Consider the following 27,955-nt stretch of genomic DNA (forward strand, 5'->3'; position numbering starts at 1 on the left):
GGGAGCCACGCTTGATGAATCATCCCATGGTCAGACATGTGGCAAAGAAAAAAATAATATTTACATCCAGCCACCATCACACCTGTACTTTTCCAGCCTGAACACGCTCCTGTTAGTCACAAGATGAGTCGCTCAGGGTAAAGTCTAAATGAAATAATCATCCAGGAGATGGACTACTTTAACCCGGACATGACCGTTTGACTGTGTCGCCACTGAGCGGCTCACTGTCCCATCAACAGTTTTTAGCCGCACCAGTCACCCTCGGTGGTCCAGACTCGAACACGTAAGGAGGCTTTGGAGGAGTTTCTCCGAGCTATGATATGGGGTCCCGCTGAAAGCACACACCATCCCTCCACGGCAGCATCGCGCTGAACTCGATATAAGGTAAACGGAGTGATTCCTTCTCATTTCTGCTGCCTGTATTCATAACATATCTCATCCTGCTGTCAGCTAACGTTAGCTAGCTTGTAAGCTAGCTGGCATCGTTTAGCTACGAATGATTCATTTAAGTCAAACACAGCGGGTTGTTTGGAAATTAATGTGTCCTTCTTCTTTAATACACGGTGACTTATTGTTGTAAACGGTGACCCAGTGATGGAGTTGACACTTGCCGGTTTCCCTTTCACCGGCTGCCCGTAACGGTACGTCAATATAACGTTATCGCAGGAGCTAGCTCGGGGTTACCTCAGGTGGCTAACGGCACAGCTCATTCATTTTTTCCCGTTTACTCAATGCAGCTACTGCAATTTTGACGAGGACTCCACCGAAAATAATACAGTGCAGGCCAATATGTCCATTATGTTTTATTTTCTTGCCGTTTGTTTCCTCACTTTCCTTTTACATGATATACATTTTTTTTAGCATGAAGCAATGATTAAACTAATTATTGCTACTGTCTCTGAATTAGCTTTTTTTTCTCTCTTTTTTTTTTTTGCTTGACCAGCTAAGGTGAAGGGTATGACTCCTGGTACGGTGTGTTAATTTACATTTTGTGATCAAGTAACATTGCTGTGTGACACCTCATTAGACCTGCGGTGGGTCTTAATCTATTACCATTATTTGACATTACTGGTCAAAGAGCATTAAAGCCCCTTTTGTTCCAGGTAGATTAAAAGAAAAAAGCCCTTTCTCAGGTATTTTGAGTAAATGTGTAAAGTGATATAATCCTTAACTGATTCTGTCACATAATCAGTGACGTGTTGTGTTACAAAATCCAAATAAGCTTTTGTAAATGATTACATCACCATCAACAGAACATTGTACCACATGTTAACTAATTTGTTTGCTAAAACTGCAGGAATCCTTATTTTCCTCCAAGTTTTTTTTTTTTTTTTTTGCAGAGACTGTCTAAGTAGTCTTCATGGCTGCCTGGGGAGCTTTTTGGATCCTTTTACATTAAATTGTGTTCATGTCTTTCTTTTGAAACAACCCCCAAATTACAATGTTTATTTTCTTTATTACTTTTACTACATCCATCCCTTTTCAAAGCAGAAAGCTTTCACAGCATGTCACTTATGCATAATATTATTGGTATGTCATCAGTATTGGAAGTTATTCATTCTTTTTTGATGTAGCAGTATTGGTCTGATGAGGAAAAATTGGGTTGGCAACTTGTATAGCAGATGATGAGGAAACATTGCAGTAAAAATATGATTGATTGGTGTTTCAGTGTTATATTTTAAAATTCACATTGCTCACATGTTTTTTTCATTATGTCTCAAATCATACAAAGTTGATTTTATAATATCAGCGTTGATAGATATTTTGTTTTTGCTGAATAAGCCGTAACATCGTCAGCAAAAGAAAAACTATATTGTGCATCTCTACATGTGGCTTAAAATAAGACATGGCAATTGAATTATTAACTTGACCTTAATGAAAGGGCTGTGTAGTTTCTGACTCTGCACTCAGCGAAAGTCATGGCTCTCTGTCTGTCCCTTTGGTTGCTGTGGTTTACTCTCATGTTGGTGACGTTTGGTGTACCCAAATGCTTAAATGACAGTAACATGAATTTTGTGGTCTTTTTGTCCAGCACAGTGAGCCAGGCAGATAGATAATAATGTGCCTTATAAGCAATATTTACATAGTAAGAGAAAGTAGGGCCGTAATACCTACATGCTGACTGTTACATGGACTTTTTTTGAATTTATAATAGTATCGTGTCTTCTTTTCTTTGCTTTTTTATGAAATTAAAGTACTTAAAATACGTTTTCCATAGTTCAAGCCTCTTGTCAACATGGGAAAATAACATAGACAGGCTCAGGGGACAATGACCCCCCCCCCCCCAGCTTTCAGCAAGGTTGTCCTGGTCTTTGATAGCATTAACAAAAGGACTGAGTTATTTTTGCAAGAGCCTATATATTGTGTTTATATTAGGCATCCACTTAGGAGCTAAACCAGACCGGAGAGTGCTGCCAGCCAAACCACACAGACCTCCTGATGACAAAAACATGCTTGGATTCATCAGCACTTGGACTTCAGTCTCATGAGTGTACCCACACCATCTGTCTCAAATGTATGGGCCTTTGATTAGCGCTAATTTTAACAAGCTGTTGTGGGTGATATTTAATGAAGACAAGTCCCTTCAGAGATTATACCTTTTTTTTCTGAACTTTCGTCTGTTTGTTTTGTCCATCACATGCCCAGGATGTGAAAAGTTCAAGGTTAATCAACTGCGGAAAGAGCATTGCACTGAATATCCTGTTGGGTTAAATCCTCCAAGTCTGTGAATGCCACAAACGCCGTCCCATTTTGATTAGTCATGCACAATAACAAGCGCACGCAGCAATGATTGTATCATACATGTGACTGACTGTACAAGTACCTCACTTTGCTACAGCACTGCATGTTTTTTCCCCCCCGAGCTTGTACTCTTATCAAGGAAAAACACTGCATAGCTCTTCACAGGCATTAGCCGGCCCTTATCAGCCATATGTTAGAGTGGCCATCCTATTGGCTGAAACCCTAGTGTCCTGTCAGCTTACTGGATGAATAAAAGTGTATATCATGCAGAGAAGAAGACTGACAAAGTTTATGATAGTGTTGCACAATCGTCACCGGCGTCAGATAGCTGTGCACTGCTGTTTACCTCGGGAGGGTTTTTTTCCAAGGTGATAAGCGGGGTATATTTTAGACTGGATTCAGGATGGTTGGAAGTCAGTATCATCATAGTTTTAGTACTGGAAAACTTGGTCCCAGTGGAGTATCTTGAGATGAAGAGACAGAGATCCTCAACCTCAAGGGACTTGGAGTATATGGAAAGCAGCACAGAGGACAACACAGATAACAGTGAGCAGGATGACTCCTTGCCTCTGAGGCCGTCTTGGTCCTTGGTGAGTCAGTGTTGACTTTCTTAGTCCCAGGTGAGAGCTGACGCTGGAGGGCTTACTAAAGTTCTAATCATCATATGTTGAGTGGTTTGGCAGGTTACCTGGCCTATTGTTGGGAACAAGTGTAGTGACTTGTCTCCTGGCAACAGTGAGTTGTAGATTGTATGACTTTAAGGTGAAGATCCCTGCTTTCTCTTTCAAATGTTCTGTTAATTTATTATACAAAATACCAAGCCTGTCTTGTTTTAATTTGGAGTTTCTGGTAATGTAGCTGATTGACACTGTTGGGAGGAAAACACAGGAGATAGTAGCGAGATAACATTTCCCAGCACTTTCCAACCAGAAGATAAATCCCAACACACTTATAGTCTAGTGTCACCATGAGTATTATATTTGTGGTTCAAATAGAATTAAATAGCTTGGTAACTGTTTGACTGATTGTTTGAGGTTGAACTTTGGATTGCTGACAAAATTGGTAAAGACACTCATGATGCCTGGAAGATAAAAAGTAATCTCTTTGTTGTTCCCATGAACGTTTATACAGCGCTACCACGAGGACATAACTTTTGTCAAATGCTTAAGTTTATGACCAAACACCTGCTAGACAGACACACACAACATTGCTATCAGCCTATCTGCATGTCAACACTTTCCTTTGGCTCAAGTACAACTGCACAGAGCTGCTAGCTTGGCTGTGGACTCGTAAGCCCCAGTTGGACTGGATTTATTCTGCTGGGGAAAATAGAGTGATTACTATCTCCCTGGTCAGTGATTTTAATCCAGTCTGGAGCATGCATGTGGGTAATTCTCTGTCCTCAAACCAGTAACAACCACAGTTACAGTACCCTATTTTCTTTATTTAAACTCATTGGTTTTGCTATGATTTTTTATAAGTGTTTCTCCAGCAAGCTGCTGCTTGTCCTGCCACCACTGAAATGCTTTTATTGACTAATCTGAAAGAAACTTGGCCAAAATGTTTTTTTTTTAGCAGTTTCTGTTTGAAATAACCCACAGACAAATATAACTACATAATTTTTGCTGCTAAAAAAAAGTAATTTTTTTTAACTTGGGAAGAACTAATTTAATTTTGATTCCTTAATATTCTGTAGATTTTATTCTCATGTGCTCCTTGTCTAGCCTTAAGTTGAGGTAGCATAGCTCTAGCCAAGTGCTATTCCCTAGCTTGTGCTGCACTATGAACTTGCTGTGACGTAACATGTAACATATAATTTATTCTTATATTTTTACACAAGTTGCATTTGAATTGAATGCATGTTTATTGTTTACTTTTTGATAAAGTGGAATATATCATTCAATACAGCCTTTTTCATTAATCATAGTGCCATCAAAAATAATAATGAAAATATACAACAAGTAAAGCTGTGGTATCGTAACCTGGAAGTGAAAAACTATGGATCTGTCAGTCTCTGTCAGAGAGGCTGTCGGTGTCCTGTAGTAGACCTGCTGTGTGTGGTTAACTGCAAGAAATCTCCTCAATACAATTTGTTATCATTTAAAATGATCTAATAATGAGAACACTGTTTTTAGAAATAACAGATCTTTCACATAACATGACGCCACACTTGCACAAATGCCTCTCTTTTCCACCCCCCCCCCCCCCCCCCCCCGCTGTCATGGCTGGACCCAGAACAAAAGATCTGTGTGAGATAGGAGCATTTCAGGTTGCATAAACCCAATGAAGTCAGTTTGGGGAATGTGTTTACAAGCCCCACTAAACTAGAGCCTGACATGAGAAAACCCTAAGCAAAATAGGCAGCAATGCCTACACCGTCACAGTGTGCAAATTACTACAATTATTGTAGCTCAGAAAGAGGCAGTGCGATGATTAAAGAGTTTCTATGATTATGTATGATTGGCCCTTGGCATGTGCTTAATTTTCTCATTGGATTTAGAAGCTTGGACAGATTCTTGTTAAAAAATAAAACTTTCATGTCCCTAGTGACAAAAAATTGCTTTGAGAAAAATGAGCAAAGTTCATCAAAGGTCAGTCACTCATTTTTTTTTAACTCTGGCTTTGAAAGTTAGTTGATATTCTTAGCAGAGGGTTATGAATGTAAACAGGAAGTTGTCTGTCTTCATGGCAGCGCGGCAGTAGGAACTCTGTACGAGGGTATTTTTCTCATTGTTTCATCTCAACCGTCAGCTCCCCTCTCAGATGTTGTTCTCGTGGGAGAGCGGCCAGTGACTGGGTTACAGTTGCACTCTGGCAGCCTGTGTGCAGGTCACAAGATAAAAGATACCACAGGGCAGGAAGGCAATGAGTGAACGCTGAGATGAAAGACAAATGAGACAACCTGACAGACTGGAAAAGGATACCTAAAACAGAAGACGGTGGTGGCTAGTCAGAGAATGCACTGCAGAGAAAAGTAAGCAAGTGGAAAACTTGACATTGTGCAACTTATGAGGACCCATTTCCCTTCTTTTGAACTCTTGCTGAATAATAACCCTTCATCCTGTCTTTCCTGTAACTGCTAAATCTCTGTTTTCATCTGTCATGCAGGTAGACACCATGAACTACGTGGGCCAGCTGGCAGGTCAGGTGTTGGTGACCGTCAAGGAACTGTATAAGGGCATTAATCAAGCCACATTGTCTGGTTGCATCGATGTTGTGGTTGTCCGTCAGAGAGATGGCACCTACCAGTGTTCACCATTCCACGTGCGCTTTGGCAAGTTGGGTGTGTTGCGCTCCAAAGAGAAAGTGGTGAGATGGTTTTCTTCTTTCTTTCCCGTAACACTTTCTTGTAACTTCTATTTAAATGATTGGGTTCATAAATAGAAATGCCCACAAGCTATGTTGAGACAATGTCATAATCCTCATATAAGAGAAAACAACAAAGTATGTGCTGACTACAAAATTTAGAGGTGGTGAAGTTGTAAAATGCTTACTCCATGTTTTTGTTTCCATTATTAAAATATCCTGTTGTTTGAGTTTGACACAGTTTTGGGTCAAAATCCTAGTTTACATGATAGAACAGAGTTTGTCCATTCAGAACTAACTTACAGGAGAACATCTGGCCTGCTAACAAAATAAAACATTAGAGTCAGCAGAAGGAATTAACATTGTAACTAATTAATGCAAAGTCAGAAATGCTGATGTGTGTTTTGGTATGCAAAGTGCTTTATCAAGGTATTTTATTATGAACATTTGGAGCTCTGAATTAATCCTGAGAGTTCTTATAAAAGCTCCAATAGAGTTTCAATTGATTTGTTTTTAACAATATAAACCAACTGAAACCACATCCAGTGTGTAAACACCCTTAGTTGCCCAGTTCAATTGTTTGATTACATGTTTTAATATCTTGGATTTCAGCTTGCATTAATAGTCTCAATGGAGCATTTTTGAATCATTCATCACAGTCTGTGGCTGTGTTTGTTGAACACAGATGGTGTGTTCTTGGCTTTTCTCTCCCGGATAGGAATTGTTACTACATATTCTTGCCTAAAGATATGATCCAATTAATCATGGCTGAGAAACACTTGTGGTATTTTTAGTGCTACTCACTTGAGAAATAAGCATTTTTATAGCACCTTTGCATTGGCCCAGTTGATGGTGAAAGCCTGTTTCTGGTGATGCGCTGAAGGCTCCTGACAACTTAATTCACTTGTGTCCCAAAAAATATCTTCAACCATCTCAAAATAAATGGGGCCCCTCCCCTGTTTTTTCCATGTCTTTTCATCATCTGTAGTTGTTGGGGACATAATAAAAGCACAGTTAAAATCCTGAGTAAAGAAATATTTATGCATTTGAAATTTATCATAAAGTTTGAAATAATGAGCAGGTCTTAAGTTTGGCTTCTGGAACAAAAACAGAAAGGCAAAATGTGCTTTGGAACTGAGAGATTCTGCCCTGCATAACCCTTATTAGTGCCTGAATCTCTTTCTACTACTGGAAAGTGTTTGACTCAATTGCACCACACAAAAAAATTAAGCTTCTGTTCTGCTCTCCTTTCAATTTGGAGAATGAAATTGATATATTTCCTCATTAATAATTTCATTTGAATCACCTGTGACCCATCTGCTACTAATCAGTTCTTGTGTCCCTGTCCAACCCATCTGTTCATGGTGGATATAACTGAAAGTTAGTTTATACTAACAGCTTAATGTTGCTGTCAACTTCAGTCTCCGGGTGTCTGGGCCTGCCTGAACTCAGTAAACCCGATCCATTTCCCTCTCTGTGCACAGTTTGTGTTTTACCTTACCAGCGCAAATAAAACGTAGCAATGGCACACATCCATAGACAATTTAAGGCAGGTGCTGGATCAAATAATAGAGCGACCGAGGGGACAGAAGAGGCCTTACAGTACATGCAATTTGTTACAGGCTTTAAAACTCACACTGAAAGGGAGCTACAATGTGCAGACTTGTCTTTCAGTTTTGTCAGTTATTTATCCAGCACATTTATCTGGTCCTGCCAGCAAAACTGAGGACTGATGTTATGCTGAGTTTTACATCAGAACAGTTGAGGTCTCATGCTGAGGGAAATTAACTGTTGTAGCTTTGTTATTGTCAATAGTAAGTTCTCCTTTCAGTTTTCCATTTTGAAAGAGGTAGTTAAAAATAGACAGAAATATTATACATAAAATCCCTTTTGTCCTGGAAGCATCCAGTGAAGCTTTCTGTTTATCCTGAATACATTTTCTATCATCCCCTGAGATGACTGCTTTTATTCTAGAGTCCTGAGACATTTAGCTTTTAGCTAATTTAGCTAAAATTGAGGATTTGAAAATTCCCATCATTTGTAGGATTGTGAAGAAAACCTTCATGGTTTGACTTTGAACCCATTATATTTGTATATGAAAGTGTGGTTATTTTGCTGATAGGTTCATTGGTCTATAGAAATGTTTCAGAATGTATTTCCACAGTAGGAAGTCACTAAGTGCTTCACATAGCACTTTATTTTACCTCTATACTATTTTCAATGTCAAGGACTTTGTTGCCCTGTTTTTGCAACTGCATGCTCTGACTTGCAGAAAGCTTACAGCATTTACTTGTTGTGGGTGATGATTCGTGGGGGTTTGGTACTTTCTCACCACCTACCCAGAATGCTGATGTGAGGAATGAATGAGTGGTTTCTATGGTAACAGTGCTACAACTTGAGTGTGAGGGAGGGGGAGGAAACGTGCAGAAGGTGGCCTCAACAAGGACTGTTCCCTGAGAACACAGTCGGATGCCAGAGAGCTGCGAAATGTATTTTTAGGAAGTTACTGGAGCAACACAAGCATGTGATATTAAGCAATGTAAAAATACCTGTGTTGGCATAACAGATTGGACTTTCACTGTAATTGCTATTCAAATGATAATTAAATTTTGGCTGTGTCTGGCATGTCTGTTCCCATTCACCAGTTGCTTTGGCCAGCAACCAGAACTATTTAAAAACATTTGGGACTAATTAAACTGCCACACACAAATTGTTATTTCCATCCCCCCATTTTATTACTCAAGTGAAAACTTAAAATGGTTTTGTTAAAAAAATATTCCAAGTACTGTGGCTTAATTTTGATTACCCTCCAGAGCAACTGCCATCTGTTTCCAGCAGTCCAAAAGGATGCTTGGACATCCACATCTCAGCTAATCCAGGGAATGTAACCTCTCAATGACTGTGCCGGGTTGAGGAGGACCCTCATGTATTCATGCCCAGTATTAATTGGCCATTGAAATTCCCAGCCACCAGCCACCACTCGCTGCACATAAATCCCCCCCTAGCAACTTGGAGGGTTTGAAATGAAACCTTGAGGCTACTGAAACACCACACTGGTAGTAAGGGACATCAGCAAAACAAAGGATACAACTGAGAGCAGGGGGATGGTGGGGGGCATTGCTTGAGAATTAACATCAGTTTGGTTTCAGGTTGTCAGACTGGGCAAAGTCTGCCTCCTCCTTGCTCGCCTGTGGTCTCGGCCAGACAAGACCTGGTTTTGCTTTGTGGTGTCAAGTTTCTAAAGAGCATCAGGTCCACTAAGAGTTTCCCATGCAAACATGAATGGCCCCGTTCTATTGACATTTTCTGCAGAGTATAAGCACATCCACAGGATCCATACACTTATGAGGTTCTATAAAGCCTAAGACGACAGATGTGCTTTAAGTAGTTGCATACTTCATTTTAGCTGTTTGTAAGAATAAAAAAATGTTAAGGCAGTTTAAAATGACAAAGTCAGATGTGGGCATGCTGATTAGCTGTAAGTAATTGTCAGTGTGTTCTGCATGTTCTCATCATATTGAGTACTTAACATTTGTTGTATTTATGCGGGTTCACAGATCTCTGAAACACATTCTATGAGCTCAGCTGATGAAATTGAAGGTACTTCAAGAGACACTTAGAAGTCAGAAGATGAAGCATTTACTGAAGCTTGATTTCAAGGAGAAACAGGATGAAAAATACAAGCAAAGCAATGCAGCAGGGCACCACCATTTTGAATATTCCCTTGCTTGTTTTGTAGCATGTTCATACTCCTCTGACCTGCTGGGGAAGTTCATAAAAAATTCTAAATTAACATCCCCAATATATATTAAGACCTTAATTGAAGACTTATATGGAGGAAAATTCCTTCAATTTCAACGTGTACCTTCTGCCCTTTTCCAGATTGATATAGAAGTGAATGGAGAGCCTGTGGATCTGCACATGAAACTGGGGGACAATGGCGAGGCCTTTTTTGTTCAGGAGACAGAGCAGCAGAATGTAAGTAAAAAATGTGTCACGTTCTTGCCTGTTGTTGTGGCACCAACTCAGTTCTACTGGACTTATCAGACATTTTAAGATCCCCATTTCTGTATTCTGACCTGTCTTGGCGGTCTAGCAGATTGTGCCTGCCCACCTGGCCACATCACCGATCCCCACGGAGAGTCACCTGTTTTGGATCTCAGAGGTGGAGGACAGGGCACCACAAGATTTGGATGATGAACCTGCAGATCCAGAGGATCCACCTGAGCCCCCTGCGCCCAGCACTGTCTCCACAAAAAAGAAGAAGCGACGAAGGAAAAAGCACAAAGGAGACCCCCGAAGGGAAGAGCTGACCCCACCCATGTCAGTCACTACTGCTAATACTATTGCTGCTAACACACCTGCTGCTGCCACGACTGCTGCTATGTCCAGCTCTGGGCAAAATGAGGAGATCTTTGAGATGGACCTGAGTTCTGATGAGGAGGCAGCAGTTCATGTCTCAAGGTAGGTTCAAGGTCACTGCTCTGTTGCTTACATGTATTTGAATGAAGTCAAAGAACTTAATGTGTATTTATGCATCCTTGATTCAGATCACCTTCAGTATCCACAATACGAGACATTGACCCTAAACTACCTGCAGCGAGGCACAGCCTTGATGGTTATGCAATGTCTGATGGGGAATGGCCAGCAGATGACAGGTATGCCATGATGATGACATTTACAACAGTATAATCTAGACCCCTGCCAAGACTTGGCTCATTGACTGTTTGCCTTTCTGTATTTTTCCCTGAAGTCGTGGATTGTCTCAGGCCTTTTCCCCAAAGAGTGACTCTGAACTAGTGGTGAGGCCCTCAGAGAGTTTGCTTAGAGCTGAGTCCCACATGCAGTGGACCTGGGGAGAGTTTCCAGAAACAACCAGGGTAAGCATTTCTTTCCATGAACACTCATGGGGACAAGGTTTTCAGGATGCACTTGTCTCACATTTTTTTCCCCACTCTGATATCTAATGTCCAGGTCACCAAAAAAGAGAAACCTGAGCTCCTGAAAACCGTGACCATTACCCCTTCAGAAAGCACACACTTCAGGGTCATTCTCAGTTCTGAGGCCATGGAGAATGAGAGTGAGATTGAAAAAGAAGATGGAGCCTCCTCAGTGTGCACCATTGTCAAGCCAGAGCCCCGCAGCCCTATCAGCACTGTAACAGCTGTCAGTCCTTTGACAGCTGGGAGTACCACAACCTCAGAGAGCCCTGTAACCCTCACAGAACCTGTGGATGTCCTGCCATACAATGTGGTAACCTCCACTCCTTCCACCAACCCACAGAGCGATTCACCGTCAAAAAAGAAAGGTAGAGGTTTCTTTCTGAGGCCTCCTCCTCCTCCTCTTTCTGTCTCCTGTCCACTGTACAACTGTACAATAACTAATGAATGATTGTGTGGTTTATTAATGCAGGTGTCCCAAAGAGAAGCCAGCATCAGGGCCCTGAGGATATCTACTTAGATGACCTGAATGTACTTGAACCTGATGTTGCTGCACGATATTTTCCTAAGAGGTTAGATTATTTAGATTATTATGGAGGAACCTGGTTGCAAAAATTAAAGGTGGTCTATAAAGACATAATGCACCCTACTTTAATTTTTGACTTGTTTTGTTTTTGTTGCTTCAGTGAGGCAGAGGCAGCCAGTAAACACTGGATGGACTCGGAGATGCACTCTGGTTCACAGTCTCCACAGTCTGTGGGCAGTGCAGCAGCTGACAGTGGGACAGAGTGTCTTTCTGACTCTGCTAGCGACCTCCCTGACGTCACCCTCTCTTTGTGTGGAGGCCTCACAGAGAATGCTGAAATATCCAAAGGTGCACTTAAATAGCACTCATAAAAAATGTAGCCGAGCACTTAATACATTTATGCAAGATACAAAGTTAACCTCTGAGTAAAAACATTGCATTACAGCTACAAAGCTCTATAAAATCAGCTTGGTGGATTTCATGGTTGTTTTAAAGCCACAGACGCCTCTGTTCTGGAAGTACATTGATTTTTAATGCTTTCTTGAAACCCTCAGTTGCTCGAACAAAAGATTTCACGACCTTTCTCTGTTTGGCTACCTTATGATTATTGGCCTTTTCATTATTTATGTTCAATAATGTTTTTTTTTCTTCACTATGTTTGCAGAGAGGTTCATGGAGCATATCATCACCTATCATGAATTTGCAGAAAGTCCGGCAATTATAGATAACCCCAACCTGGTGGTAAAGATAGGAAATAGGTAAATGAGCATTTTAACATCTCTTCAAAAAAGATGTATTTCAGTTGTGCTGTCATAATGTGGTTCTTATTGCCTTGTCCATACAGATATTATAACTGGACACTTGCTGCACCCTTGATCCTAAGTCTACAAGCATTTCAGAAGAATTTACCAAAGGTGATTTTATTGATTTAACTTTGTTTTTGCAGTCGCTCCCATAATTTGTCATTGTTTCCAGAATAAATTGGCGGCATCTCCCTGACAGTTTACTGTTTTTACTGTTGTGTATCACAGGCTACAGAGGAGGCCTGGGTGAAGGAGAAAATGCCAAAGAAGTCAGGCCGCTGGTGGTTCTGGCGAAAAAGGGCGGATAGCACAATCAAGCAGGTTTGCAAATTTATTTATGTAATGTAAATGTGGATGAAGCTTCAAAGCATACAACTATTCCATTTTGGTCAATCTCTTGTTGTGTGTATCTGCTTGCCTGATTGTTTTATGTGTTGGAGGAATTTTTTTTTAATTCTTTCTTCCAGTCAGAGACTAAACTTGAAACCAAGGAGGAGTCTCAGTTGGAGGAGGAAGGACCCTCTTTACCTCAGGAGAAGCTGGCCCTACTGTAAGCGGGTTAAGTAAATGCTGAACTGTGGTATTGTGTTCGTAATTGAAGGGGTGCTGGAGGTAGTGCTCACATTAGACACTAAGGCAATTGACAGGAGGGAAAAATTATCTAAATTTTCAGTTCAAATGTCTAAAAATGAATGAGGCTGCTTTTAAATGGTGAACATGGCAAATGTTATTTCCTGTAGGCCTAAAACGGTAGACTCTTCCAGTGATGAAGAGGCCAAGGAGGTCAGCGCTGCATCTTGTCAAGAGAGACTGCAGACAGTTGAGGGTCAGCAGCACCCCAGCCCACACACGTACAGGAAGTCACTACGCCTCTCCTCTGACCAGATAGTAAGTTCCTGGTTAAATATGCGTTCCTTCCTCTAAATCATCTACCTTACCTCTTAACAAATAATGCATCCTGCTGCCTTTAATGAGACATACTTTTTTTAAATTCAAATAATTTGCCATTACTAAGCTTGATTTATTGATCAGTATATCATTGGAGTGAAGAACATTTTGTGGGGTTTCTACCTCTTGAATTAATTATCAGATTAGAGCTCCCTCTGCTGGTAAACTTTGAATTGCATCCCATTTGCTTGACTAGTGTTTAAAACCTTTTTACATTTTCATTGCACTGTGTAAAAACAAATCATGCACAGTGGGGAGCACATGTTAGTGAATTAAATATCCTCTGCCTCCACTGTTTACAGGCTAGTCTGAAACTGAAGGAGGGCCCTAATGATGTGACATTTAGCATCACCACACAATACCAGGGCACATGCCGCTGCGAAGGCACCATCTACCTGTGGAACTGGGACGACAAAGTCATTATATCTGACATTGATGGCACCATCACCAAGTATGTCCCACCAGTTACTCACAACATAACATTTTGTAACACTTCCAAGCTGTGTAATGAGGCCGAGCTATAATGAGGTATTTCTCCATAGAGCACACAACCCTTAATATACTGATATTGAACATGAATTTCTGGCAGCAAAATAACTTTTTTAGCTCAGGGGAATGCTCTGAGGTATAGCACTCTACCCTACAATGAACCAGTCTTTCATTGGTCAGGGCTCATCGGTTCTCCACCCTTGCATGGAGCGGTCTCTCTTTCTAATGCAAATAATCAATCAGCTGCTTTTTTGTACTTTCTAGGTATTGATACTGATGTCATGTGAATGAAGATTGATTAGATGGATATTAGAAGAGGATTCTGTCAACCACATACCTCGTAGAAACACTATTCAAATATTGCAGTGTAAGGAACATTTAATTTAGATCCTAAGTCAACTATAATAATACGTATAATACAATAGAAGAAACTGTTACATCATGACACACTCTGCATTTATTAAATATATTAACAAATTGACTATGTTCTGGAACTAGTAGTATTCAATTAAAGCTTTCATTGGATTGTGTACAAAAAAAGGTTTAGATCGTTTTGTCACTCTTTTCATGAAATCTGTGTCAAGAAGTCCTCCTAAATAGCAGATACTACTTAGATCCACAATCTACTTTTTAATTAGCTATGAGCTAACCCCATCCCTTTGAACACCCTATTAATTCCTGCCATCGTCCAGATGCCCACTCATTGAGGCTAATATGTGGGCCACATCAAACAATTCCGATGGATTGCGGCTTATTATCTGTGTGACCCTGTAGGCCAACCTGTGACATGAGTGAGAAGAGCACCGGGCTGTAATGAGTCCATTTACATTTCAGTCATAAAGCGCACACAGCTATACGACGAGGTTGAGATATTTCCTATGGGCCAGTCATCCTCTTAAAGCCTGACTTATGCTTCTGCGACGTGGCGTCACGTCACTACGCGTCGACGCGACGCGTAGTGACGTGAACGTCAACGGACTGTGATTGGTCTGCTCACACGACGTTTCCGGTTCAGCACAACAACACCGCTATTTTTTAAGTTTCTGTGGTGAGAGCAACACGCAAAAATAAAAATGGACCAAGCCGAAGAAAGAGTTATCGAGGAGGTTCGCAAGTATGACCACCTTTACAACTTCCATTGTTGTCTCTGTCTCTGACCCATGTGCTATGACCGGAAGAAAACTAAGGAATTCGACAAGAGTCCCCCAAAACCATACGAAGATAAAGCCACACCCCTCTAGTGGCTTGGCGGTGAATTACAGAGCAACGCGTTCCCTCGACGCAGAACTATAAATTCACAATGACGACGTAGGGGCTACGGCGTAGGTACGGCATCGCCACGACGCAGAAGCATAAATCAGGCTTAAGCAGTGGACAGTCCATAATGTTCTCTAGTTATGATAAATGTAGTTATGGAACTGTATCTGACCCCTCCTGAACAGCCTGTTCTTCCAGTCCGCCTCGCGTTCTGTCGTGCACACGCTCTCTCTTCACTTTCATATCATACATTGGTTACATTTATGGGGTTTGTTTTGGTCTGATGTAGGCTCGAGCCCTTAATGGACAAGTGGAATAGAAAACGGATGGATGGATGGATGGTCTAATGTACCCAGTATATAGAAATATCACTAATATTTGGATTTTTTTTTGTTGATGTTTTTAGGTCGGATGTGTTTGGACAGATTCTGCCACAGCTGGGGAAGGACTGGACCCACCAAGGCATTGCAAAGCTCTACCACTCAGTAGCTGAGTAAGTGCAGAACAATGCGGATTATTTATAGAAGAAAAATGAATGGTCAGTCAGGGGTCAACGCTGTCTGGGTTTTATTCCCCATAGTTTCGCTGTGGAGTTGATATTTTGTCAGTTTGTGAGAGGTACTCTGAGGAGAAACTATAATAAAGTCAGAAACTATAAACACCTGAAACTTGCCGTCATTGTTTCACCTCTACTCCTATTGTATCTCCTTTTACGGGTTTAATAGTTTCTGTTCAATCTGCAAAAAAAAGAAGTCGGTCTTTACTTCTTTAGTCATGCTGTGAATATGAAATGCATTGTAGTGACCATGAACCGTTTTAGGAAAGAGAATCTTTCCATAGTAAAATATTCATTGAATTGGTTAGTTTCTGCACATTCTGAAAGGGACCGAAATAGCTCATCTAATTAAAGTGCTATTCTTAGCAGTTGCTCTAATGACGGTCATGATTTGTTGAAGAGTATTGGAGCAACTGATAATGAGCTCTTCTCTCCCCATTGGCAGGAATGGCTACAAGTTCCTCTACTGCTCAGCACGGGCTATTGGCATGGCGGACATGACGAGAGGTTACCTGCAGTGGGTTAATGATGGAGGCATCATCCTGCCTCGAGGACCTCTCATGCTGTCTCCCAGCAGCCTATTCTCTGCCTTCCACAGGTAAAAAATGTTATAGAGCTGCCAGTTCCTGTGTTAAAATTAAAGCAGAAACTAAAGCCATATTATACATTAACTCCTTATTATCCCCAATAATTCTGACACCACACCACCCTCAAATTGTCTTCCTTCAAACTAAAATCCTTTTTGTCTTGAAACTTAATTTCATATTAAATATCTCTTCAAGTTGCTCAAAGACCCATAATCCTCCTCACTCTTCAGATCTCCATTCATTGTTATTAGTCATTTATATTCAAAGATTGAAAAAAAAAAAAAACTTCGGGAATTTCTTAATAATTAGATGTTAACTGTTTTCATTTCCTTGCCATCAGCTAAGAGAAATGCTCTTTACAGCAATGGCCAGCTGTTTACTTTTTGACTTTTCATCTGTATTTCCTGGTTCAAACTGCCACCGCTGAACATTTGGTAATTTTTTCTTCACAAATTCAAATACATCACCTTTGTTGTGTTTGTTGGATATGCTATTATTGGTATTGTTCATTTAATAGGGTCACAGCCCTGGAGCTCTCACTCATATCTCTCTCTCTCTCTCTCTCTCTCTCTCTCTCTCTCTCTCTCTCTCTCTCTCTCTCTCTCTCTCTCTCTCTCTCTCTCTCTCTCTCTCTCTCTCTCTCTCTCTCTCTCTCTCTCTCTCTCTCTCTCTCTCTCTCTCTCTATAGATATATAGATATATAGATATAGATATATAGAGAGAGATATATATATATATTTATATATATATATAGAGAGAGAGAGATATATATATATAGAGAGAGATATATATAGAGATATATAGAGATATATATAGATATATAGATATATAGATATAGATATATAGATATAGATATATAGATATAGATATATATATAGAGAGATAGATATAGATATCTATATATAGAGAGAGAGAGATATCTATAGATATATATATCTATAGATATATCTATAGATATATCTATCTATATTTTTATATATATATATATATATATATATATATATATATATATATATATATATATATATATATATATATATATATATATATATATATATATATATATATATAATATCGTCAGAATGCTTACGTCCATTATAACATCAGTGTCAGGATAATGCACTTATGCAACAACCGATTTATTGCAAGACAACTCATTTATGTTGTATGATATCTTTAGTAACTGAAGAGGGGAAAAAAACAAGCCTAAATAGCCCACAAGAAGGAATGATGTATTTATTCTCTGCATTGTTGTGAGTTTTACAGAATTTGACTGCTGAACACAGTTATAGTTTAGTAGAGTTGCAGCACGTGAACAACTACACACACACACACACACACACACACACACTACACAAAACCAATGAATTTTGAACTACATTAACACAGGTGTGTCTTGTCTTTCCAGACTGTACTGTAACACAATATATCAATAGGTTGTTCCAGCCCTATGAATATCAGTGTAAAATGGAGAATGAACATGCAGACACCCACACAGGAAGCAGCTTTTATAAATCTATGAATACACACGTATGGCACAAGTTTACAAATGTTCCTTCAGTTATTTGACATTCTAAATGCTTCCCTACTGTACTTTTTGTTTCATTATACTCTATGGTTGTGGGCTTTTTTTTGTGACTGTCCTGCCCTTTGTCAGAGTTGGTGTGTAACAAGAGTAACCTAAACTACCCTTTCCTTAATGTGATGTGTTTTTGTCATTCCTATTTACATTAATTAAGAGGCCCTTTTCATTTGATTTGCATGTAATAGAATCACCTCAACTATCCTGCTACTTCCATTCCAGTTTTAATTGTTATGTTTTTGTAATAAACGCCTTGCATAGTACATCACGTATGCCCACTGGAAATAAAGATAAGGAAAATCACACTGTCATTTTCTGTTCCCTAATCTAAGATTGGGGGAGAATTAAACACGTATTTCACTTAACGCTCACCAAATTGACCCATGCTAAGGACATACATGTGACACTGTAATCAGTCTGTCTGTTTTCTTCAGGGAGGTCATTGAGAAGAAACCAGAGATCTTCAAGATTGAATGCCTTACAGACATCAAGAACCTGTTCCAGCATAACAAGCAGCCATTCTACGCCGCCTTTGGGAATAGAGCTAATGTGAGTTAATGGATGTTTGAAGATGTCAGACTGCCAGACATTAAAGTAGCCGCTTCTGCGTGTCAGAGAGCTGCGTTTTCCAGAAGTCAATGTAGTCATGATGTATTGTAAGATCAACATGACACTTGGGCTATCAATTAGCAGACACAAACATATGAAATCAGTACTGGGCTGAACCTCAGCTGAGGTCACTGGCGGACTCTCCCATGTGACTTGGTATGTGGAAGGAGCTCAAGCTGGGCGCGACATCCCGTCCTCAGCTGTATAAATGCAAACACCCAGATGAAGCACTGGAATAACCATCAAACTCTCTGTCTGGCTCTGACACCAGCCAAAGAAAACAAACAAACTTGAAATGACAAACACGGTTTTTCACTTGCCCAACACTTTAACTCTCTTTAACCATTACGTGCGTTAGGTGGGACAAAAACAGGGAGGTGGTGAGCAGTGTTCTTACATGTGTATGTCACATTGTACCAGTGTGTATTATTACATTCTGAAATCAAGTGTGTTCTCAACTCAGATGCATTTTACAGAGCAAATGTGTTTATAAGAATCTAATCAGCATACCAACACAGACATAACAGACTCTTGTGTCTCTCTGTACAGGATGTCTTCGCCTATAAAGAGGTTGGACTTCCAGAGTGCAGGATCTTCACGGTCAACCCCAAGGGAGAGCTGATCCAAGAGCAGACAAAGGGCAACAAGTCCTCGTACGTACACTAACTCTGGTCTACTCGGTCTCACTGCCAAGAACAAGACGCTACATTTACATGGACAGCAAAATTCCAATGTCAACCCGATTAAGGCTGTAAATAAGACGCTGCTATAGCATTGTTTGACTTGCTGGAATGAGCTCATAGTTAGATTAGGCAATAATGGAAATAAGACACGCAAAGTACTCCGCTCTCAGTCGCGTTAAGTAGAAACCTATGATGCCCCACTGGAGAAAGAAAATGGTCAAACTCTACGGTAGCAACACGACAAATACTTTCAGTTCAAAGTCTTAATGTAAGTCCTCAATCAGAAATGGGACTGTTGCTTGTAGCATGAACGGAATACTGAACAAGTGACTTGAATAAGATGAGTCACTAATTGTTTGATTTTATGGCCAAGTGTTTTTAAGGACACTGTTTTATCTGCTTGTAATCACTTAACGAGCACGTCACTTTCAGTGATTAATTTTAACGAGTCCCATTTCTCTGACTTGCTGTTTCCTCTGTAGGTACGGCCGGCTCAGTGAGCTGGTGGAACACGTTTTCCCTCTGTTGAGTAAAGAGCAGAACGAGGCCTTCGTCATGCCAGAGTACAGCTCCTTCTGTTACTGGAGACAGCCCATACCAGACATCAACCCTGATGAGCTGCTCTGATCCAGCACACATGGATAGCCAGGTATACATGTACCTGCATACATAAACGGATCCGGCATCAGGCACTTGAATGCATCTTCCAGAGACACTTGGACTGGAACCACCTCTGTAATACTCACACAGCCACTCGGTTTGACAGCAGTTCAAGGGTTTTACACATCAACACAAAAGGTTGTTCGTAATGACTGAAAGTTATTCCTGGAACAGTAAATCCTACTGAATAATCCACGAAAAGTCCCATCCACAGGAAGATGAAAGACATCAGCTACCAAATCATTATCGTTCCTTGTGCCTGTGAAGGCATCCTGCCCAAAGGACACTCGTAGTCCCACCACTGTGCAGGGATAAAGAGCTGAGAACCCCCCCCACATTTATAGTAAAGACGACGTTCTGTGTTTTCCATCAGGGGAGTGACAGAAACCCTAATGAGGCGGTAACCTGACCACTAGAGTCTGAGCTCTTTGCCAGGATGCACTTGCGCAAGTAAAATGACACATTCAAAGTAACGAGACACAGATAGGCACTCGTCATGTACTGGCAGTGCTTTCCTGTGCTAACTTAACCGAGGGAGGTTCGGAAAGTAAATTAGTGATGCTGGCTGCCAAAGAACTGGCACCTATGAAATATTCACATTAGTTTCCATGATCGCGCTACAGGAAAATTTTGATCCATTTTTTCCCCTCAACCCTTTGACTCTGGACTTCCTGTGACTCATTAGTTCCATGTGTCCCCCATGGTAACTCTCACACTGAATGAGTCGTGTGGTATTCAATGTTCAAGGTCATTCCTGGGATATACATCCGCCAACATAATGTGAAGATGCACTGTCACAGGTTTGACTGAAAAAAAAAAAGCAGCCTCATATTGTATTATTCCTGCTCTGCATTTAAAGGGGATCTGTTGTGCTCTTTTCTTGCCCTACATTTGTACTCTCGGTCTGAATGACAGCAGCTTTGCGAGACTTTCAATTTTAATAAACATTCATATTTATCTTATACTGGCTCTTGCAGCCCTTTAACCCCCCTCTTCCTTTGCTCTGATTGGAAACCCGCTGACAGGCACCACCCAAGGCACCGTCCCGTCCATTTTCCCCCTCATTATTTCAAATAATGTTTAAATGAAAATTTGACATCATAATTATTGGACTGAAAACATGGAAAAACACAATAGATCCCCTTTAAACAGGTTTTGCTGAGTCAAGTTTTTTGTTAACGAAACACTTTTTATGATAATTGATATGTTTAAGTTATTGATTTGTATCGTGATGCCTTTGCTTGTCTGAAAAAAGTAATTTATTACCAATGAAAAGTGGAAATATTCATATTGGTATTGTGTATGGTAGCTCACAGGATAAATCGCAACAGTAACTACTAAGCCTTGTATGAGTTTTTTTATTTAATCTTGTATCCAACATTCTGTGTTCAACAGTAAGGTACAAACACATTCCTGAGCGAACCTCAGTCTCTGCAGCTTTAGTATTTAAATATGTGTAAATGTAATAGATACAGCTTGAGTTGGTAGTGTGGAAAGAACCTCTAAATGAAGGATTTTTTTGTTAGCAAGGTCTTCTGGGTTGATGGAAGTGTGTGTGTGTGTGTGTGTGTGTGTGCACGCATGTCTAATCACTGAGTGCTGCTACTTTTAAGGTTGACGTTCCCTCGGTGGCTTTTAACGAGATTTATCCAACGCACTTTTGTTAAAGTTGCACCTGGAGATGCAGGCTTACAACTGGGCACACCTCTCTCCCCCACGCACTTCAGCGGGAAATCATGGATCAATGCAGGCATTTGTTGGTCGCTAGGCAGAATGAAGTGATTTCAGACAAAATATTTATTTGGGGTCTTAAAAGAAGCATGGAGTTGCAGAGCTGTGTGTGTATGCGTGTGTGTGCGTGCGCGTGTGTGTGTGTGTGTGTGCGTGCATGAGAGAGTGAGAGAGATTGATAAGACTGATCCTCTCCTGACCAGAGGCACAGCTATCAGGTCTGGTTTGGAGATAAACAGGAAATACTTGACTGTGTTCAGGAAGCCTCTTTAATTGCTTCACGGGCATCATGTGTATAATACGAGCGGGTAGAGGTGCCGCTCGGCTGACACGGATCATACCTCCAGCACAAGTGTAACAGTAACATGCTCAGCTATGCTAGAGAGGACTGAAGACTAGACATGAGCGGGAGGAGTGAGACTTCAGTAATAGACATTTAATGATTAAAGCACAATTTATGATGATCGCTACAACCAGAAAGTCAGTATTAGTTGTCTTTATTTGGCTGAATTATTTCTGCATTCCCTGTAGCTCAAAGGTTATTGTATTAATTAAATAAGGTGTGCGCTTTGCTTTGCTTTGCTTTGTTTGCTTGCTCTCTTCTGATGTAGTCACTTAGATATATATATCTTAATAGCAAAAGGAATTCCATTCTTTCTATGAAAGTAAAGCATCTTGTGTGGAAAGCTCACACTTCATCCTGTATGATCCTGCGACGTGGTTTATAATATTGTTGGTTCTCACTTAACTACTGTGGAAAATGATCCATGATCATATGCTGATCACATTCTTGTCTCTGTGATGCCTTTCTGTTGTATCATTTCTTATAAAGTGAATGATCTTTTCGTGGGACTGTCTCTTTCTGTTTGGAGGTAATGCCTGCTATGTGATTGTGTCTGACCAACAGAAACACCTTAAGTGTATGCTGTGTTGAGTTGTATAGAAATGTGGTTTAAACTATGTTTAAAGAACAAAAGCAATTGTAAAGACAGGAGAGAAAAAAAACAGGCCTAACGAAGCTAACAGAGTGGCTTGTGGTCAGATTTGTATGAATAAAGTTTATAACTGAATACGTTTTTGTGTGTGTGCTTCATTCTCAGGTCACGGTTGAACAGTGATCACAGGCTAGTTGTTTAGTTCAGTGGCTCATTTGCTCACAAGTGCCAAAGGTATGAACGTATCATCTTCACACCATCACCCCACAGCCACTTCCTGCTCACCAGTGAAATTCTAAAATGTGCACAATCTGGGTATCCATCAAGGAATGCAAGAGAAACACAAGATAAAAACGCTAAACATATTTTGGATGTTTCAACTACATTCATCTCTGCCTTTGATTTGGCACTTGCATCATCTTGGGTCATTAAAAATGACATATTTATGCTTTAATTATATATTAACGCCTTAAGATGGGTTAGATGTAACGTATCTTTGCCTTCCGCTGCAGCTTTATACTTCTCCACACACCTTCAGTTTTACCAATACTGACCTCTTCTGTTTCTGCTAGCCACTGTGTCCTTCACAATGGCAAATTGTACCATCAATCAGGAGTAATCTCAGAATCTGCCAATATTTAGTGTACACAGTATACCAGTAATTCAGAGGTCTAGTATTTTGTAAATAATGAGTAGAATCTGCTTAATAAAGGCTAAAGACTAGAAATGCTCCCTGGCTCTTACTCTTTGCTGTTAGAATATTTTATTTGGTAAAAGTGATAAAATATTTATAGTCTCAGTACTGAGCAGAGGGTTAACTACGATTCAACCACGCCCGCTTTACATAATCACCCAAAGGAGGTTTCTGCCTTCTAATCTTGTCTTTCCCAGCAAAGCCGGCCATGGGATAAAATATTAATAAAAGCCTGTGTTGCTAAACCTTACGATTTACCTCATCAAGCTCTTGATACAAGCTCGTTAATCACCAGTCACTCTTCAGTGTAGATTACACAGCAGTGAGTTCATGTTTGAAGGGATTTATTGAAATAAAACAGGTTCTGCAGTTGTTTATCATACTGAATATAGAGTCTCTGTGACAGCTTTTGTTAAAAATAACTTCTATGGGTTTCATGTTAATTTATAAAGACTTTTACATATTCACAAGTACAAAAATGTAAATTGATTATCAAATATATTAGAAGCAAATCCTGCTTCTTGTATTCAGGAATCTGTGGCAAATGGCTTATAATTCCAAAGACATTCATTCTTTACTGAAGACATCTTTCACTGCTGTATCACAGCATATCAGTGAAAACTGGTTTCCTCCATGTTTCACCCAGTTCATGTGACTGGAAATCAACTAGTCTTTGCTGTCCCTGGCCAGCGGAGCTCCAGCTATCTCTTAGCCTGTGGTGCGTAGAGGAAGATGGTGCTGAAGGTAGAGAGGATCTCTCTTGCCTCGGTGGTGGCCAGCTGGCCTCCGGTTCTCACCAGGCCCACACGGTCCCCTTTCTTCAAGGGCAGGATCAGACTGAAGGATACTGAACCTCCACAGCCACAGTTCCCACCAGCTGAGCCCCCATACTGAGCACCCAGGGGTCCTGCTGAGCTCTGCAGCTTCTGGACGCTGCGGTTAGACACCGACAGGACGGCCTCGACGTGGTCGCCCTGCTTGGCAGTCAGCAGGCCTGAGATCAGGTATCGGCCATCCACTGGGACTGTGAAGATTCCTGCAGGGATTTCGTGTCCAGTTAGTGATGTGTACAGTATCAGTCAGTTCAACTTTATTGATACAGCACTTTCCCTACAACCACAAAGTGCTTTAAACAATAAACAATGAACAGCAGCTCCAGGAGCATCCAAGCTGTGATAATAATAATAGAAGAATATTAAAAAAAAAAGATTTATCTGAGAAAAATAGTGAAGAAAAAAAGATAAAATGGCAAGATTTATAAAAAGGGAAAGGAACAATAAAGGTAAAAATAATTACAATTAATATTAAAAAAAAAAACATTGTAAAAGGGGATTTATTCAAATGAATAAAACCATAACCATGGCGGTATTAAAATGAAAACAACAAATACAACTGAATAAAACAAACATTAATGTGCCATCCATAACAGATAGGTAAAGTGATTAAATACAAACCAAAAATCCAAATTCCATTCGAGCAGGTGTGCCTTTTCATCTTTTAATGGAGTGACTAATTAAACGGTGCATGAAATATTATCTATTACCTAAAAGCTCTTCAGGAGGCACTGGTGACACGAGTGCCAGGAATTGATGGGACCCTCAAGGGTGTGTGGAGTAGTTACAGTATTTAAATGTCTTATCTTCTGCTTCTGCTGGTTCATTAAGGACATAAACGCATCTTAACCTGCATGTACACTCATCAGGAGTATTGTTGGAAGTACCTGTGTGGGGACTGTAGTGTCCGCCGTCGTTAACGAGGACCCTGTTGAAGCGGATGATGCCAAAGTCTCCGGAGAAGGGTTGATGTGTGAGGCCAGCCGAGAAGGAGAAGGGATCTGGGAAGGCGCTGTTGACTACGGTAACTGGACCCAGGAGAGGGGATGGAAGGAGACGGTGGTACGTTTAGACGTAATTAAGAAGTAAAAGGTAAGATAGGGTATATTTCTCATTCCATTACAATAGAAAAAAAAAACCTATCTTGGGCTAATTGTGAGACACTTATGTACAATTATCACTTCAGTTGCTTCAGTTTAGAGCGTAAAGGAAACGTTACCAGGTGATTCAGCTGGGGCCTGATACGGGTTCCAGGGTATCTTGGCTGCTACTGGAGCTACAAGATTCACATAAAGAAAAAAGTTGTATCATCATGGACGAAACACAAAAACAAAGATGTTTTATTCGAATAAATCACTGGGGGTGTGCTCAGTGTGAACAAACAGACTCTATTCCAATCTATTATTCAGGACTACTGGCTAATCCTAAAATTAAAACCAAACAAGGTGAAGAGCAATGTTCGCTACACTGAAAATCAAGTTAAAAACCCACCCTTTTCACATGGTCATGCTTTCTAATGTTCCTATTCTGTGTTCTTCTGTTTTCGTCGCTTGTTTCTGAGCGCCTCTGTTAATATTGTCATCGCTTTGGTATTTGTCTCTCTGTAAAGCCCAATCAGAAACGTATGGAATGCGCTATACAAATACATGTGCCTCTCCATGCCTATTTTAATTTTTTTTTTCCAGATTGGTAAACAAAATCAGTATGTAATGCCATGTTTTATCATCACCACATGCAGTATTTGCTGTGTGACCTGGGGTAAAACTCTGGCAAATGTCTGCAGTCGGGCTGAATTCCCTCCAGAGTCCACCCACACCTCCTTAAACTAAACACATCCAGCTCCCTCTCCCTCACCCTCAGCCCAGCCTGCAAATTATTCACAGCTTTTCCTCTTTTTTTTTAACAACAATTGAGTGGAATGGCGAAACCTGCAGATGCATGCAATTTCACTTGATAATGAACTGGTGGAGTACCTTGCTGGCTGGTTGACAGTGGCTTGAAAGAGACCCGCTGCAAAGGAGGATAACCTGTACAAGAAAACAGAGGACAAACATGGGTTTGTACTTGAGTGGTTTTCCATCTGAACTTGATTATAAACGCTGTGATAGTTTCCCTGAAAATGTATCAATCAGAAGCAAACATCTCAGAATCAATGCTACATAACTGTGGCTTTACAAGAGGCCTTTTGAATCAGTTTGATTGAGCTGTTTCATAACAACAAAATCTATAAACACACGCAAGAACTTCGAGGTAGATTTGAACCTGTAGGTATTTGTGTTGTTCGACCTCCAAATGAAACCAAAATTGAAATAAACCAACCAATTATATGTGTTCAGGGGCATATAAGTGCTTAGTAAAAACCTGTGTGTGAAGGCAGAGTCGTTGAAAACTTGAAACAAATGTTATCCTCTGTGCCAAAGCCAGAATATCAGTGTTTTGTTTATTTGATTTCTTCTCGCAGTGAGACTTACGTAGGCTGTTCTGTATTCCTGCACTGCCAAAATATCCCCATGTGAAATCTAAAACAAAGTCTTGGTTTGATTGTTTGTCATTTCCTCTAATCTTTTAACATGCTGTCCTATTACAGTAATTCAATACCAAACTGGCTAAATATGTGATCCAATTCAAGATGCGTGCATGATAATGAGATTATAATTCTTATAAATTCCACGTGAGAAAATACCCAAAAAGGCACTTCAGTTTGCAGGCTCGGTGTGGCTGTGAGAGCCAGAATTCTGACAGACCACACTCCCACAACTCCATTCAAACACTAGTCACCAGCCAAACTCATCAGGTCCTAATTTTGTACCATCAGTATTTGTGTGGATTGAAAAACAAACAGAACGGGTTTTTGCTTTTGTTACGGATTACAAAATAAGATTTATGTCACTTAAGAGGGAAACCTCTCCCTGCCTAGATGATGATGTAAGTCAAAACTCATCTTGGTGTTGATTTTCATCGAAAAACTGTTGACGACTTCTGGAAAACTCTCAAAGAGCTCAGCTTTTGGCACCTGGTAATTTGAAGCTGGGAGCTCTAATTGAAGCAGCAAGTAGTGATGGCGTTTGGATGTGTATCAGTAGAGCACGAGGTAGAGGAAACCTGATAATATTTCGATTGTGAATGAACAGACTAGTGTGTGAACTGGGGTACAGATATAACTCGGTTCAGTGCACAGCTACCTAGCTGTACATCCCATGACAACATGACGGTGTCGTTTTGACCTAATTCAAAGGATGTTCCTCTAACCACGATGTAGCACATGTGACAGATATTCAGCTTGTAGATGTCTTCAGGCTGCAAACCTCCTCAAAAATAGGAAGTTTGGAAACGGTCCAACTGTGTGTTGTATGGCGTAACATCAGAATTGGCTGCTTCGCCATGGTAACACTGTTTAACGAGAACTAACAGTCCTCACAGAAACACATCACCAAAATCTTCAGGTGTCTCTGACCAGATTTGAGATGAAGCTGGTGAACCCGCTGGGAAGGTACATCAAAGTGTGTCATTTGCTGCCAGCAGGTGGCGCTATGACTAATCTACTCCAAAATTTAAAGGGTCCTTCTTCTGCCCAAGTTAATGAGATTCAGCCTCAGAACTTTTACATAATCTGCAAACACCTCTGGAAACATTTGAATATTGAATAACAATAATAACCTGGTGCACCCGCAAACCCTTTGACTGGCGTGCTGGACGAGTCCTCGGACCCTCTCCGTACAGTCACTCTGCGCGTGTACCCTGGAGGACCCGCCTCGCCGGTCTCCACCACAGGTCTTGTGGGAACCAGGGGGATGATGTGTTGGCCTGGCTGCTGCGGGCTGGACGGCTGGTTTGGCTGGCTGATCTTGATGGTGTGCACTGGTAGGCTGGGTTGCCCTGGTCTGGGCGGTGCCGGAGGGGGGATGAGGGGAATGTGGATTTGCTGGATTCTGTGTCTGGTTGGAGTTGAATCTGGCACAGAAACAGGTTGTAATGTTATTCATGGAAAGCGAAAGAGACAAAGAAAGACATTGACATCTATCTCATATTGACTGTCAAACCGTGTGAGAGGCATTGCAGAGATACGGAAAAGAA

The 27,955-nt window shown here is 40.6% G+C and overlaps 2 protein-coding genes and 1 long non-coding RNA gene across 9 annotated transcripts in view; 2 read left to right on the forward strand and 1 right to left on the reverse strand.

The window, feature by feature from the left end:
* lpin2 (lipin 2) lies at nucleotides 1-23,468 on the forward strand. 6 transcript variants are annotated; one of them, XM_086204107.1, is made up of 21 exons: nucleotides 1-384; nucleotides 5,494-5,716; nucleotides 5,851-6,051; nucleotides 9,931-10,026; nucleotides 10,145-10,512; nucleotides 10,599-10,706; nucleotides 10,802-10,928; nucleotides 11,023-11,356; nucleotides 11,461-11,560; nucleotides 11,675-11,862; nucleotides 12,179-12,272; nucleotides 12,359-12,428; nucleotides 12,546-12,638; nucleotides 12,785-12,867; nucleotides 13,058-13,205; nucleotides 13,568-13,716; nucleotides 15,418-15,504; nucleotides 16,013-16,165; nucleotides 18,171-18,285; nucleotides 18,895-18,998; nucleotides 19,511-22,483. In XM_086204107.1, the coding sequence occupies exons 3-21, from the start codon at nucleotides 5,860-5,862 to the stop codon at nucleotides 19,653-19,655; spliced, it is 2,754 nt and encodes a 917-aa protein (XP_086060233.1). In that variant the 5' UTR covers nucleotides 1-384; nucleotides 5,494-5,716; nucleotides 5,851-5,859; the 3' UTR covers nucleotides 19,656-22,483. The 6 variants fall into 6 exon arrangements, with proteins under 6 accessions (XP_086060233.1, XP_086060232.1, XP_086060230.1 ...); XM_086204104.1 differs by lacking the exons at nucleotides 1-384; nucleotides 5,494-5,716 and adding exons at nucleotides 2,954-3,332; nucleotides 22,520-23,468 and having other exon boundaries at nucleotides 19,511-19,677; XM_086204108.1 differs by lacking the exon at nucleotides 1-384 and adding an exon at nucleotides 2,956-3,332.
* The window catches only part of emilin2a (elastin microfibril interfacer 2a), a 16,706-nt gene continuing 12,126 nt past the window's right edge, over nucleotides 23,376-27,955 (reverse strand). For both annotated transcript variants that reach the window (XM_086204101.1, XM_086204102.1), the window contains 5 exons: nucleotides 27,539-27,832; nucleotides 25,855-25,908; nucleotides 25,101-25,157; nucleotides 24,769-24,909; nucleotides 23,376-24,084 (listed from right to left, as the gene is read on the reverse strand). In XM_086204101.1, coding sequence (XP_086060227.1) covers nucleotides 23,750-24,084; nucleotides 24,769-24,909; nucleotides 25,101-25,157; nucleotides 25,855-25,908; nucleotides 27,539-27,832 — 881 coding nt within the window. In that variant the 3' untranslated portion in view covers nucleotides 23,376-23,749. The remainder of the gene's footprint in view (nucleotides 24,085-24,768; nucleotides 24,910-25,100; nucleotides 25,158-25,854; nucleotides 25,909-27,538; nucleotides 27,833-27,955) is intronic.
* Nucleotides 23,710-27,955, forward strand: part of LOC147261855 (uncharacterized) — an 8,950-nt gene continuing 4,704 nt past the window's right edge. Inside the window, exon 1 of the long non-coding RNA XR_015115879.1 lies at nucleotides 23,710-24,973. This is a non-coding gene — a long non-coding RNA (uncharacterized LOC147261855). The remainder of the gene's footprint in view (nucleotides 24,974-27,955) is intronic.

Source organism: Aulostomus chinensis, chromosome 5 (assembly GCF_037954235.1).
Source record: "Aulostomus chinensis isolate RoL2024-O1b breed Wild chromosome 5, RoL_Achi_v1.0, whole genome shotgun sequence".
Lineage (NCBI taxonomy): Eukaryota > Metazoa > Chordata > Actinopteri > Syngnathiformes > Aulostomidae > Aulostomus > Aulostomus chinensis.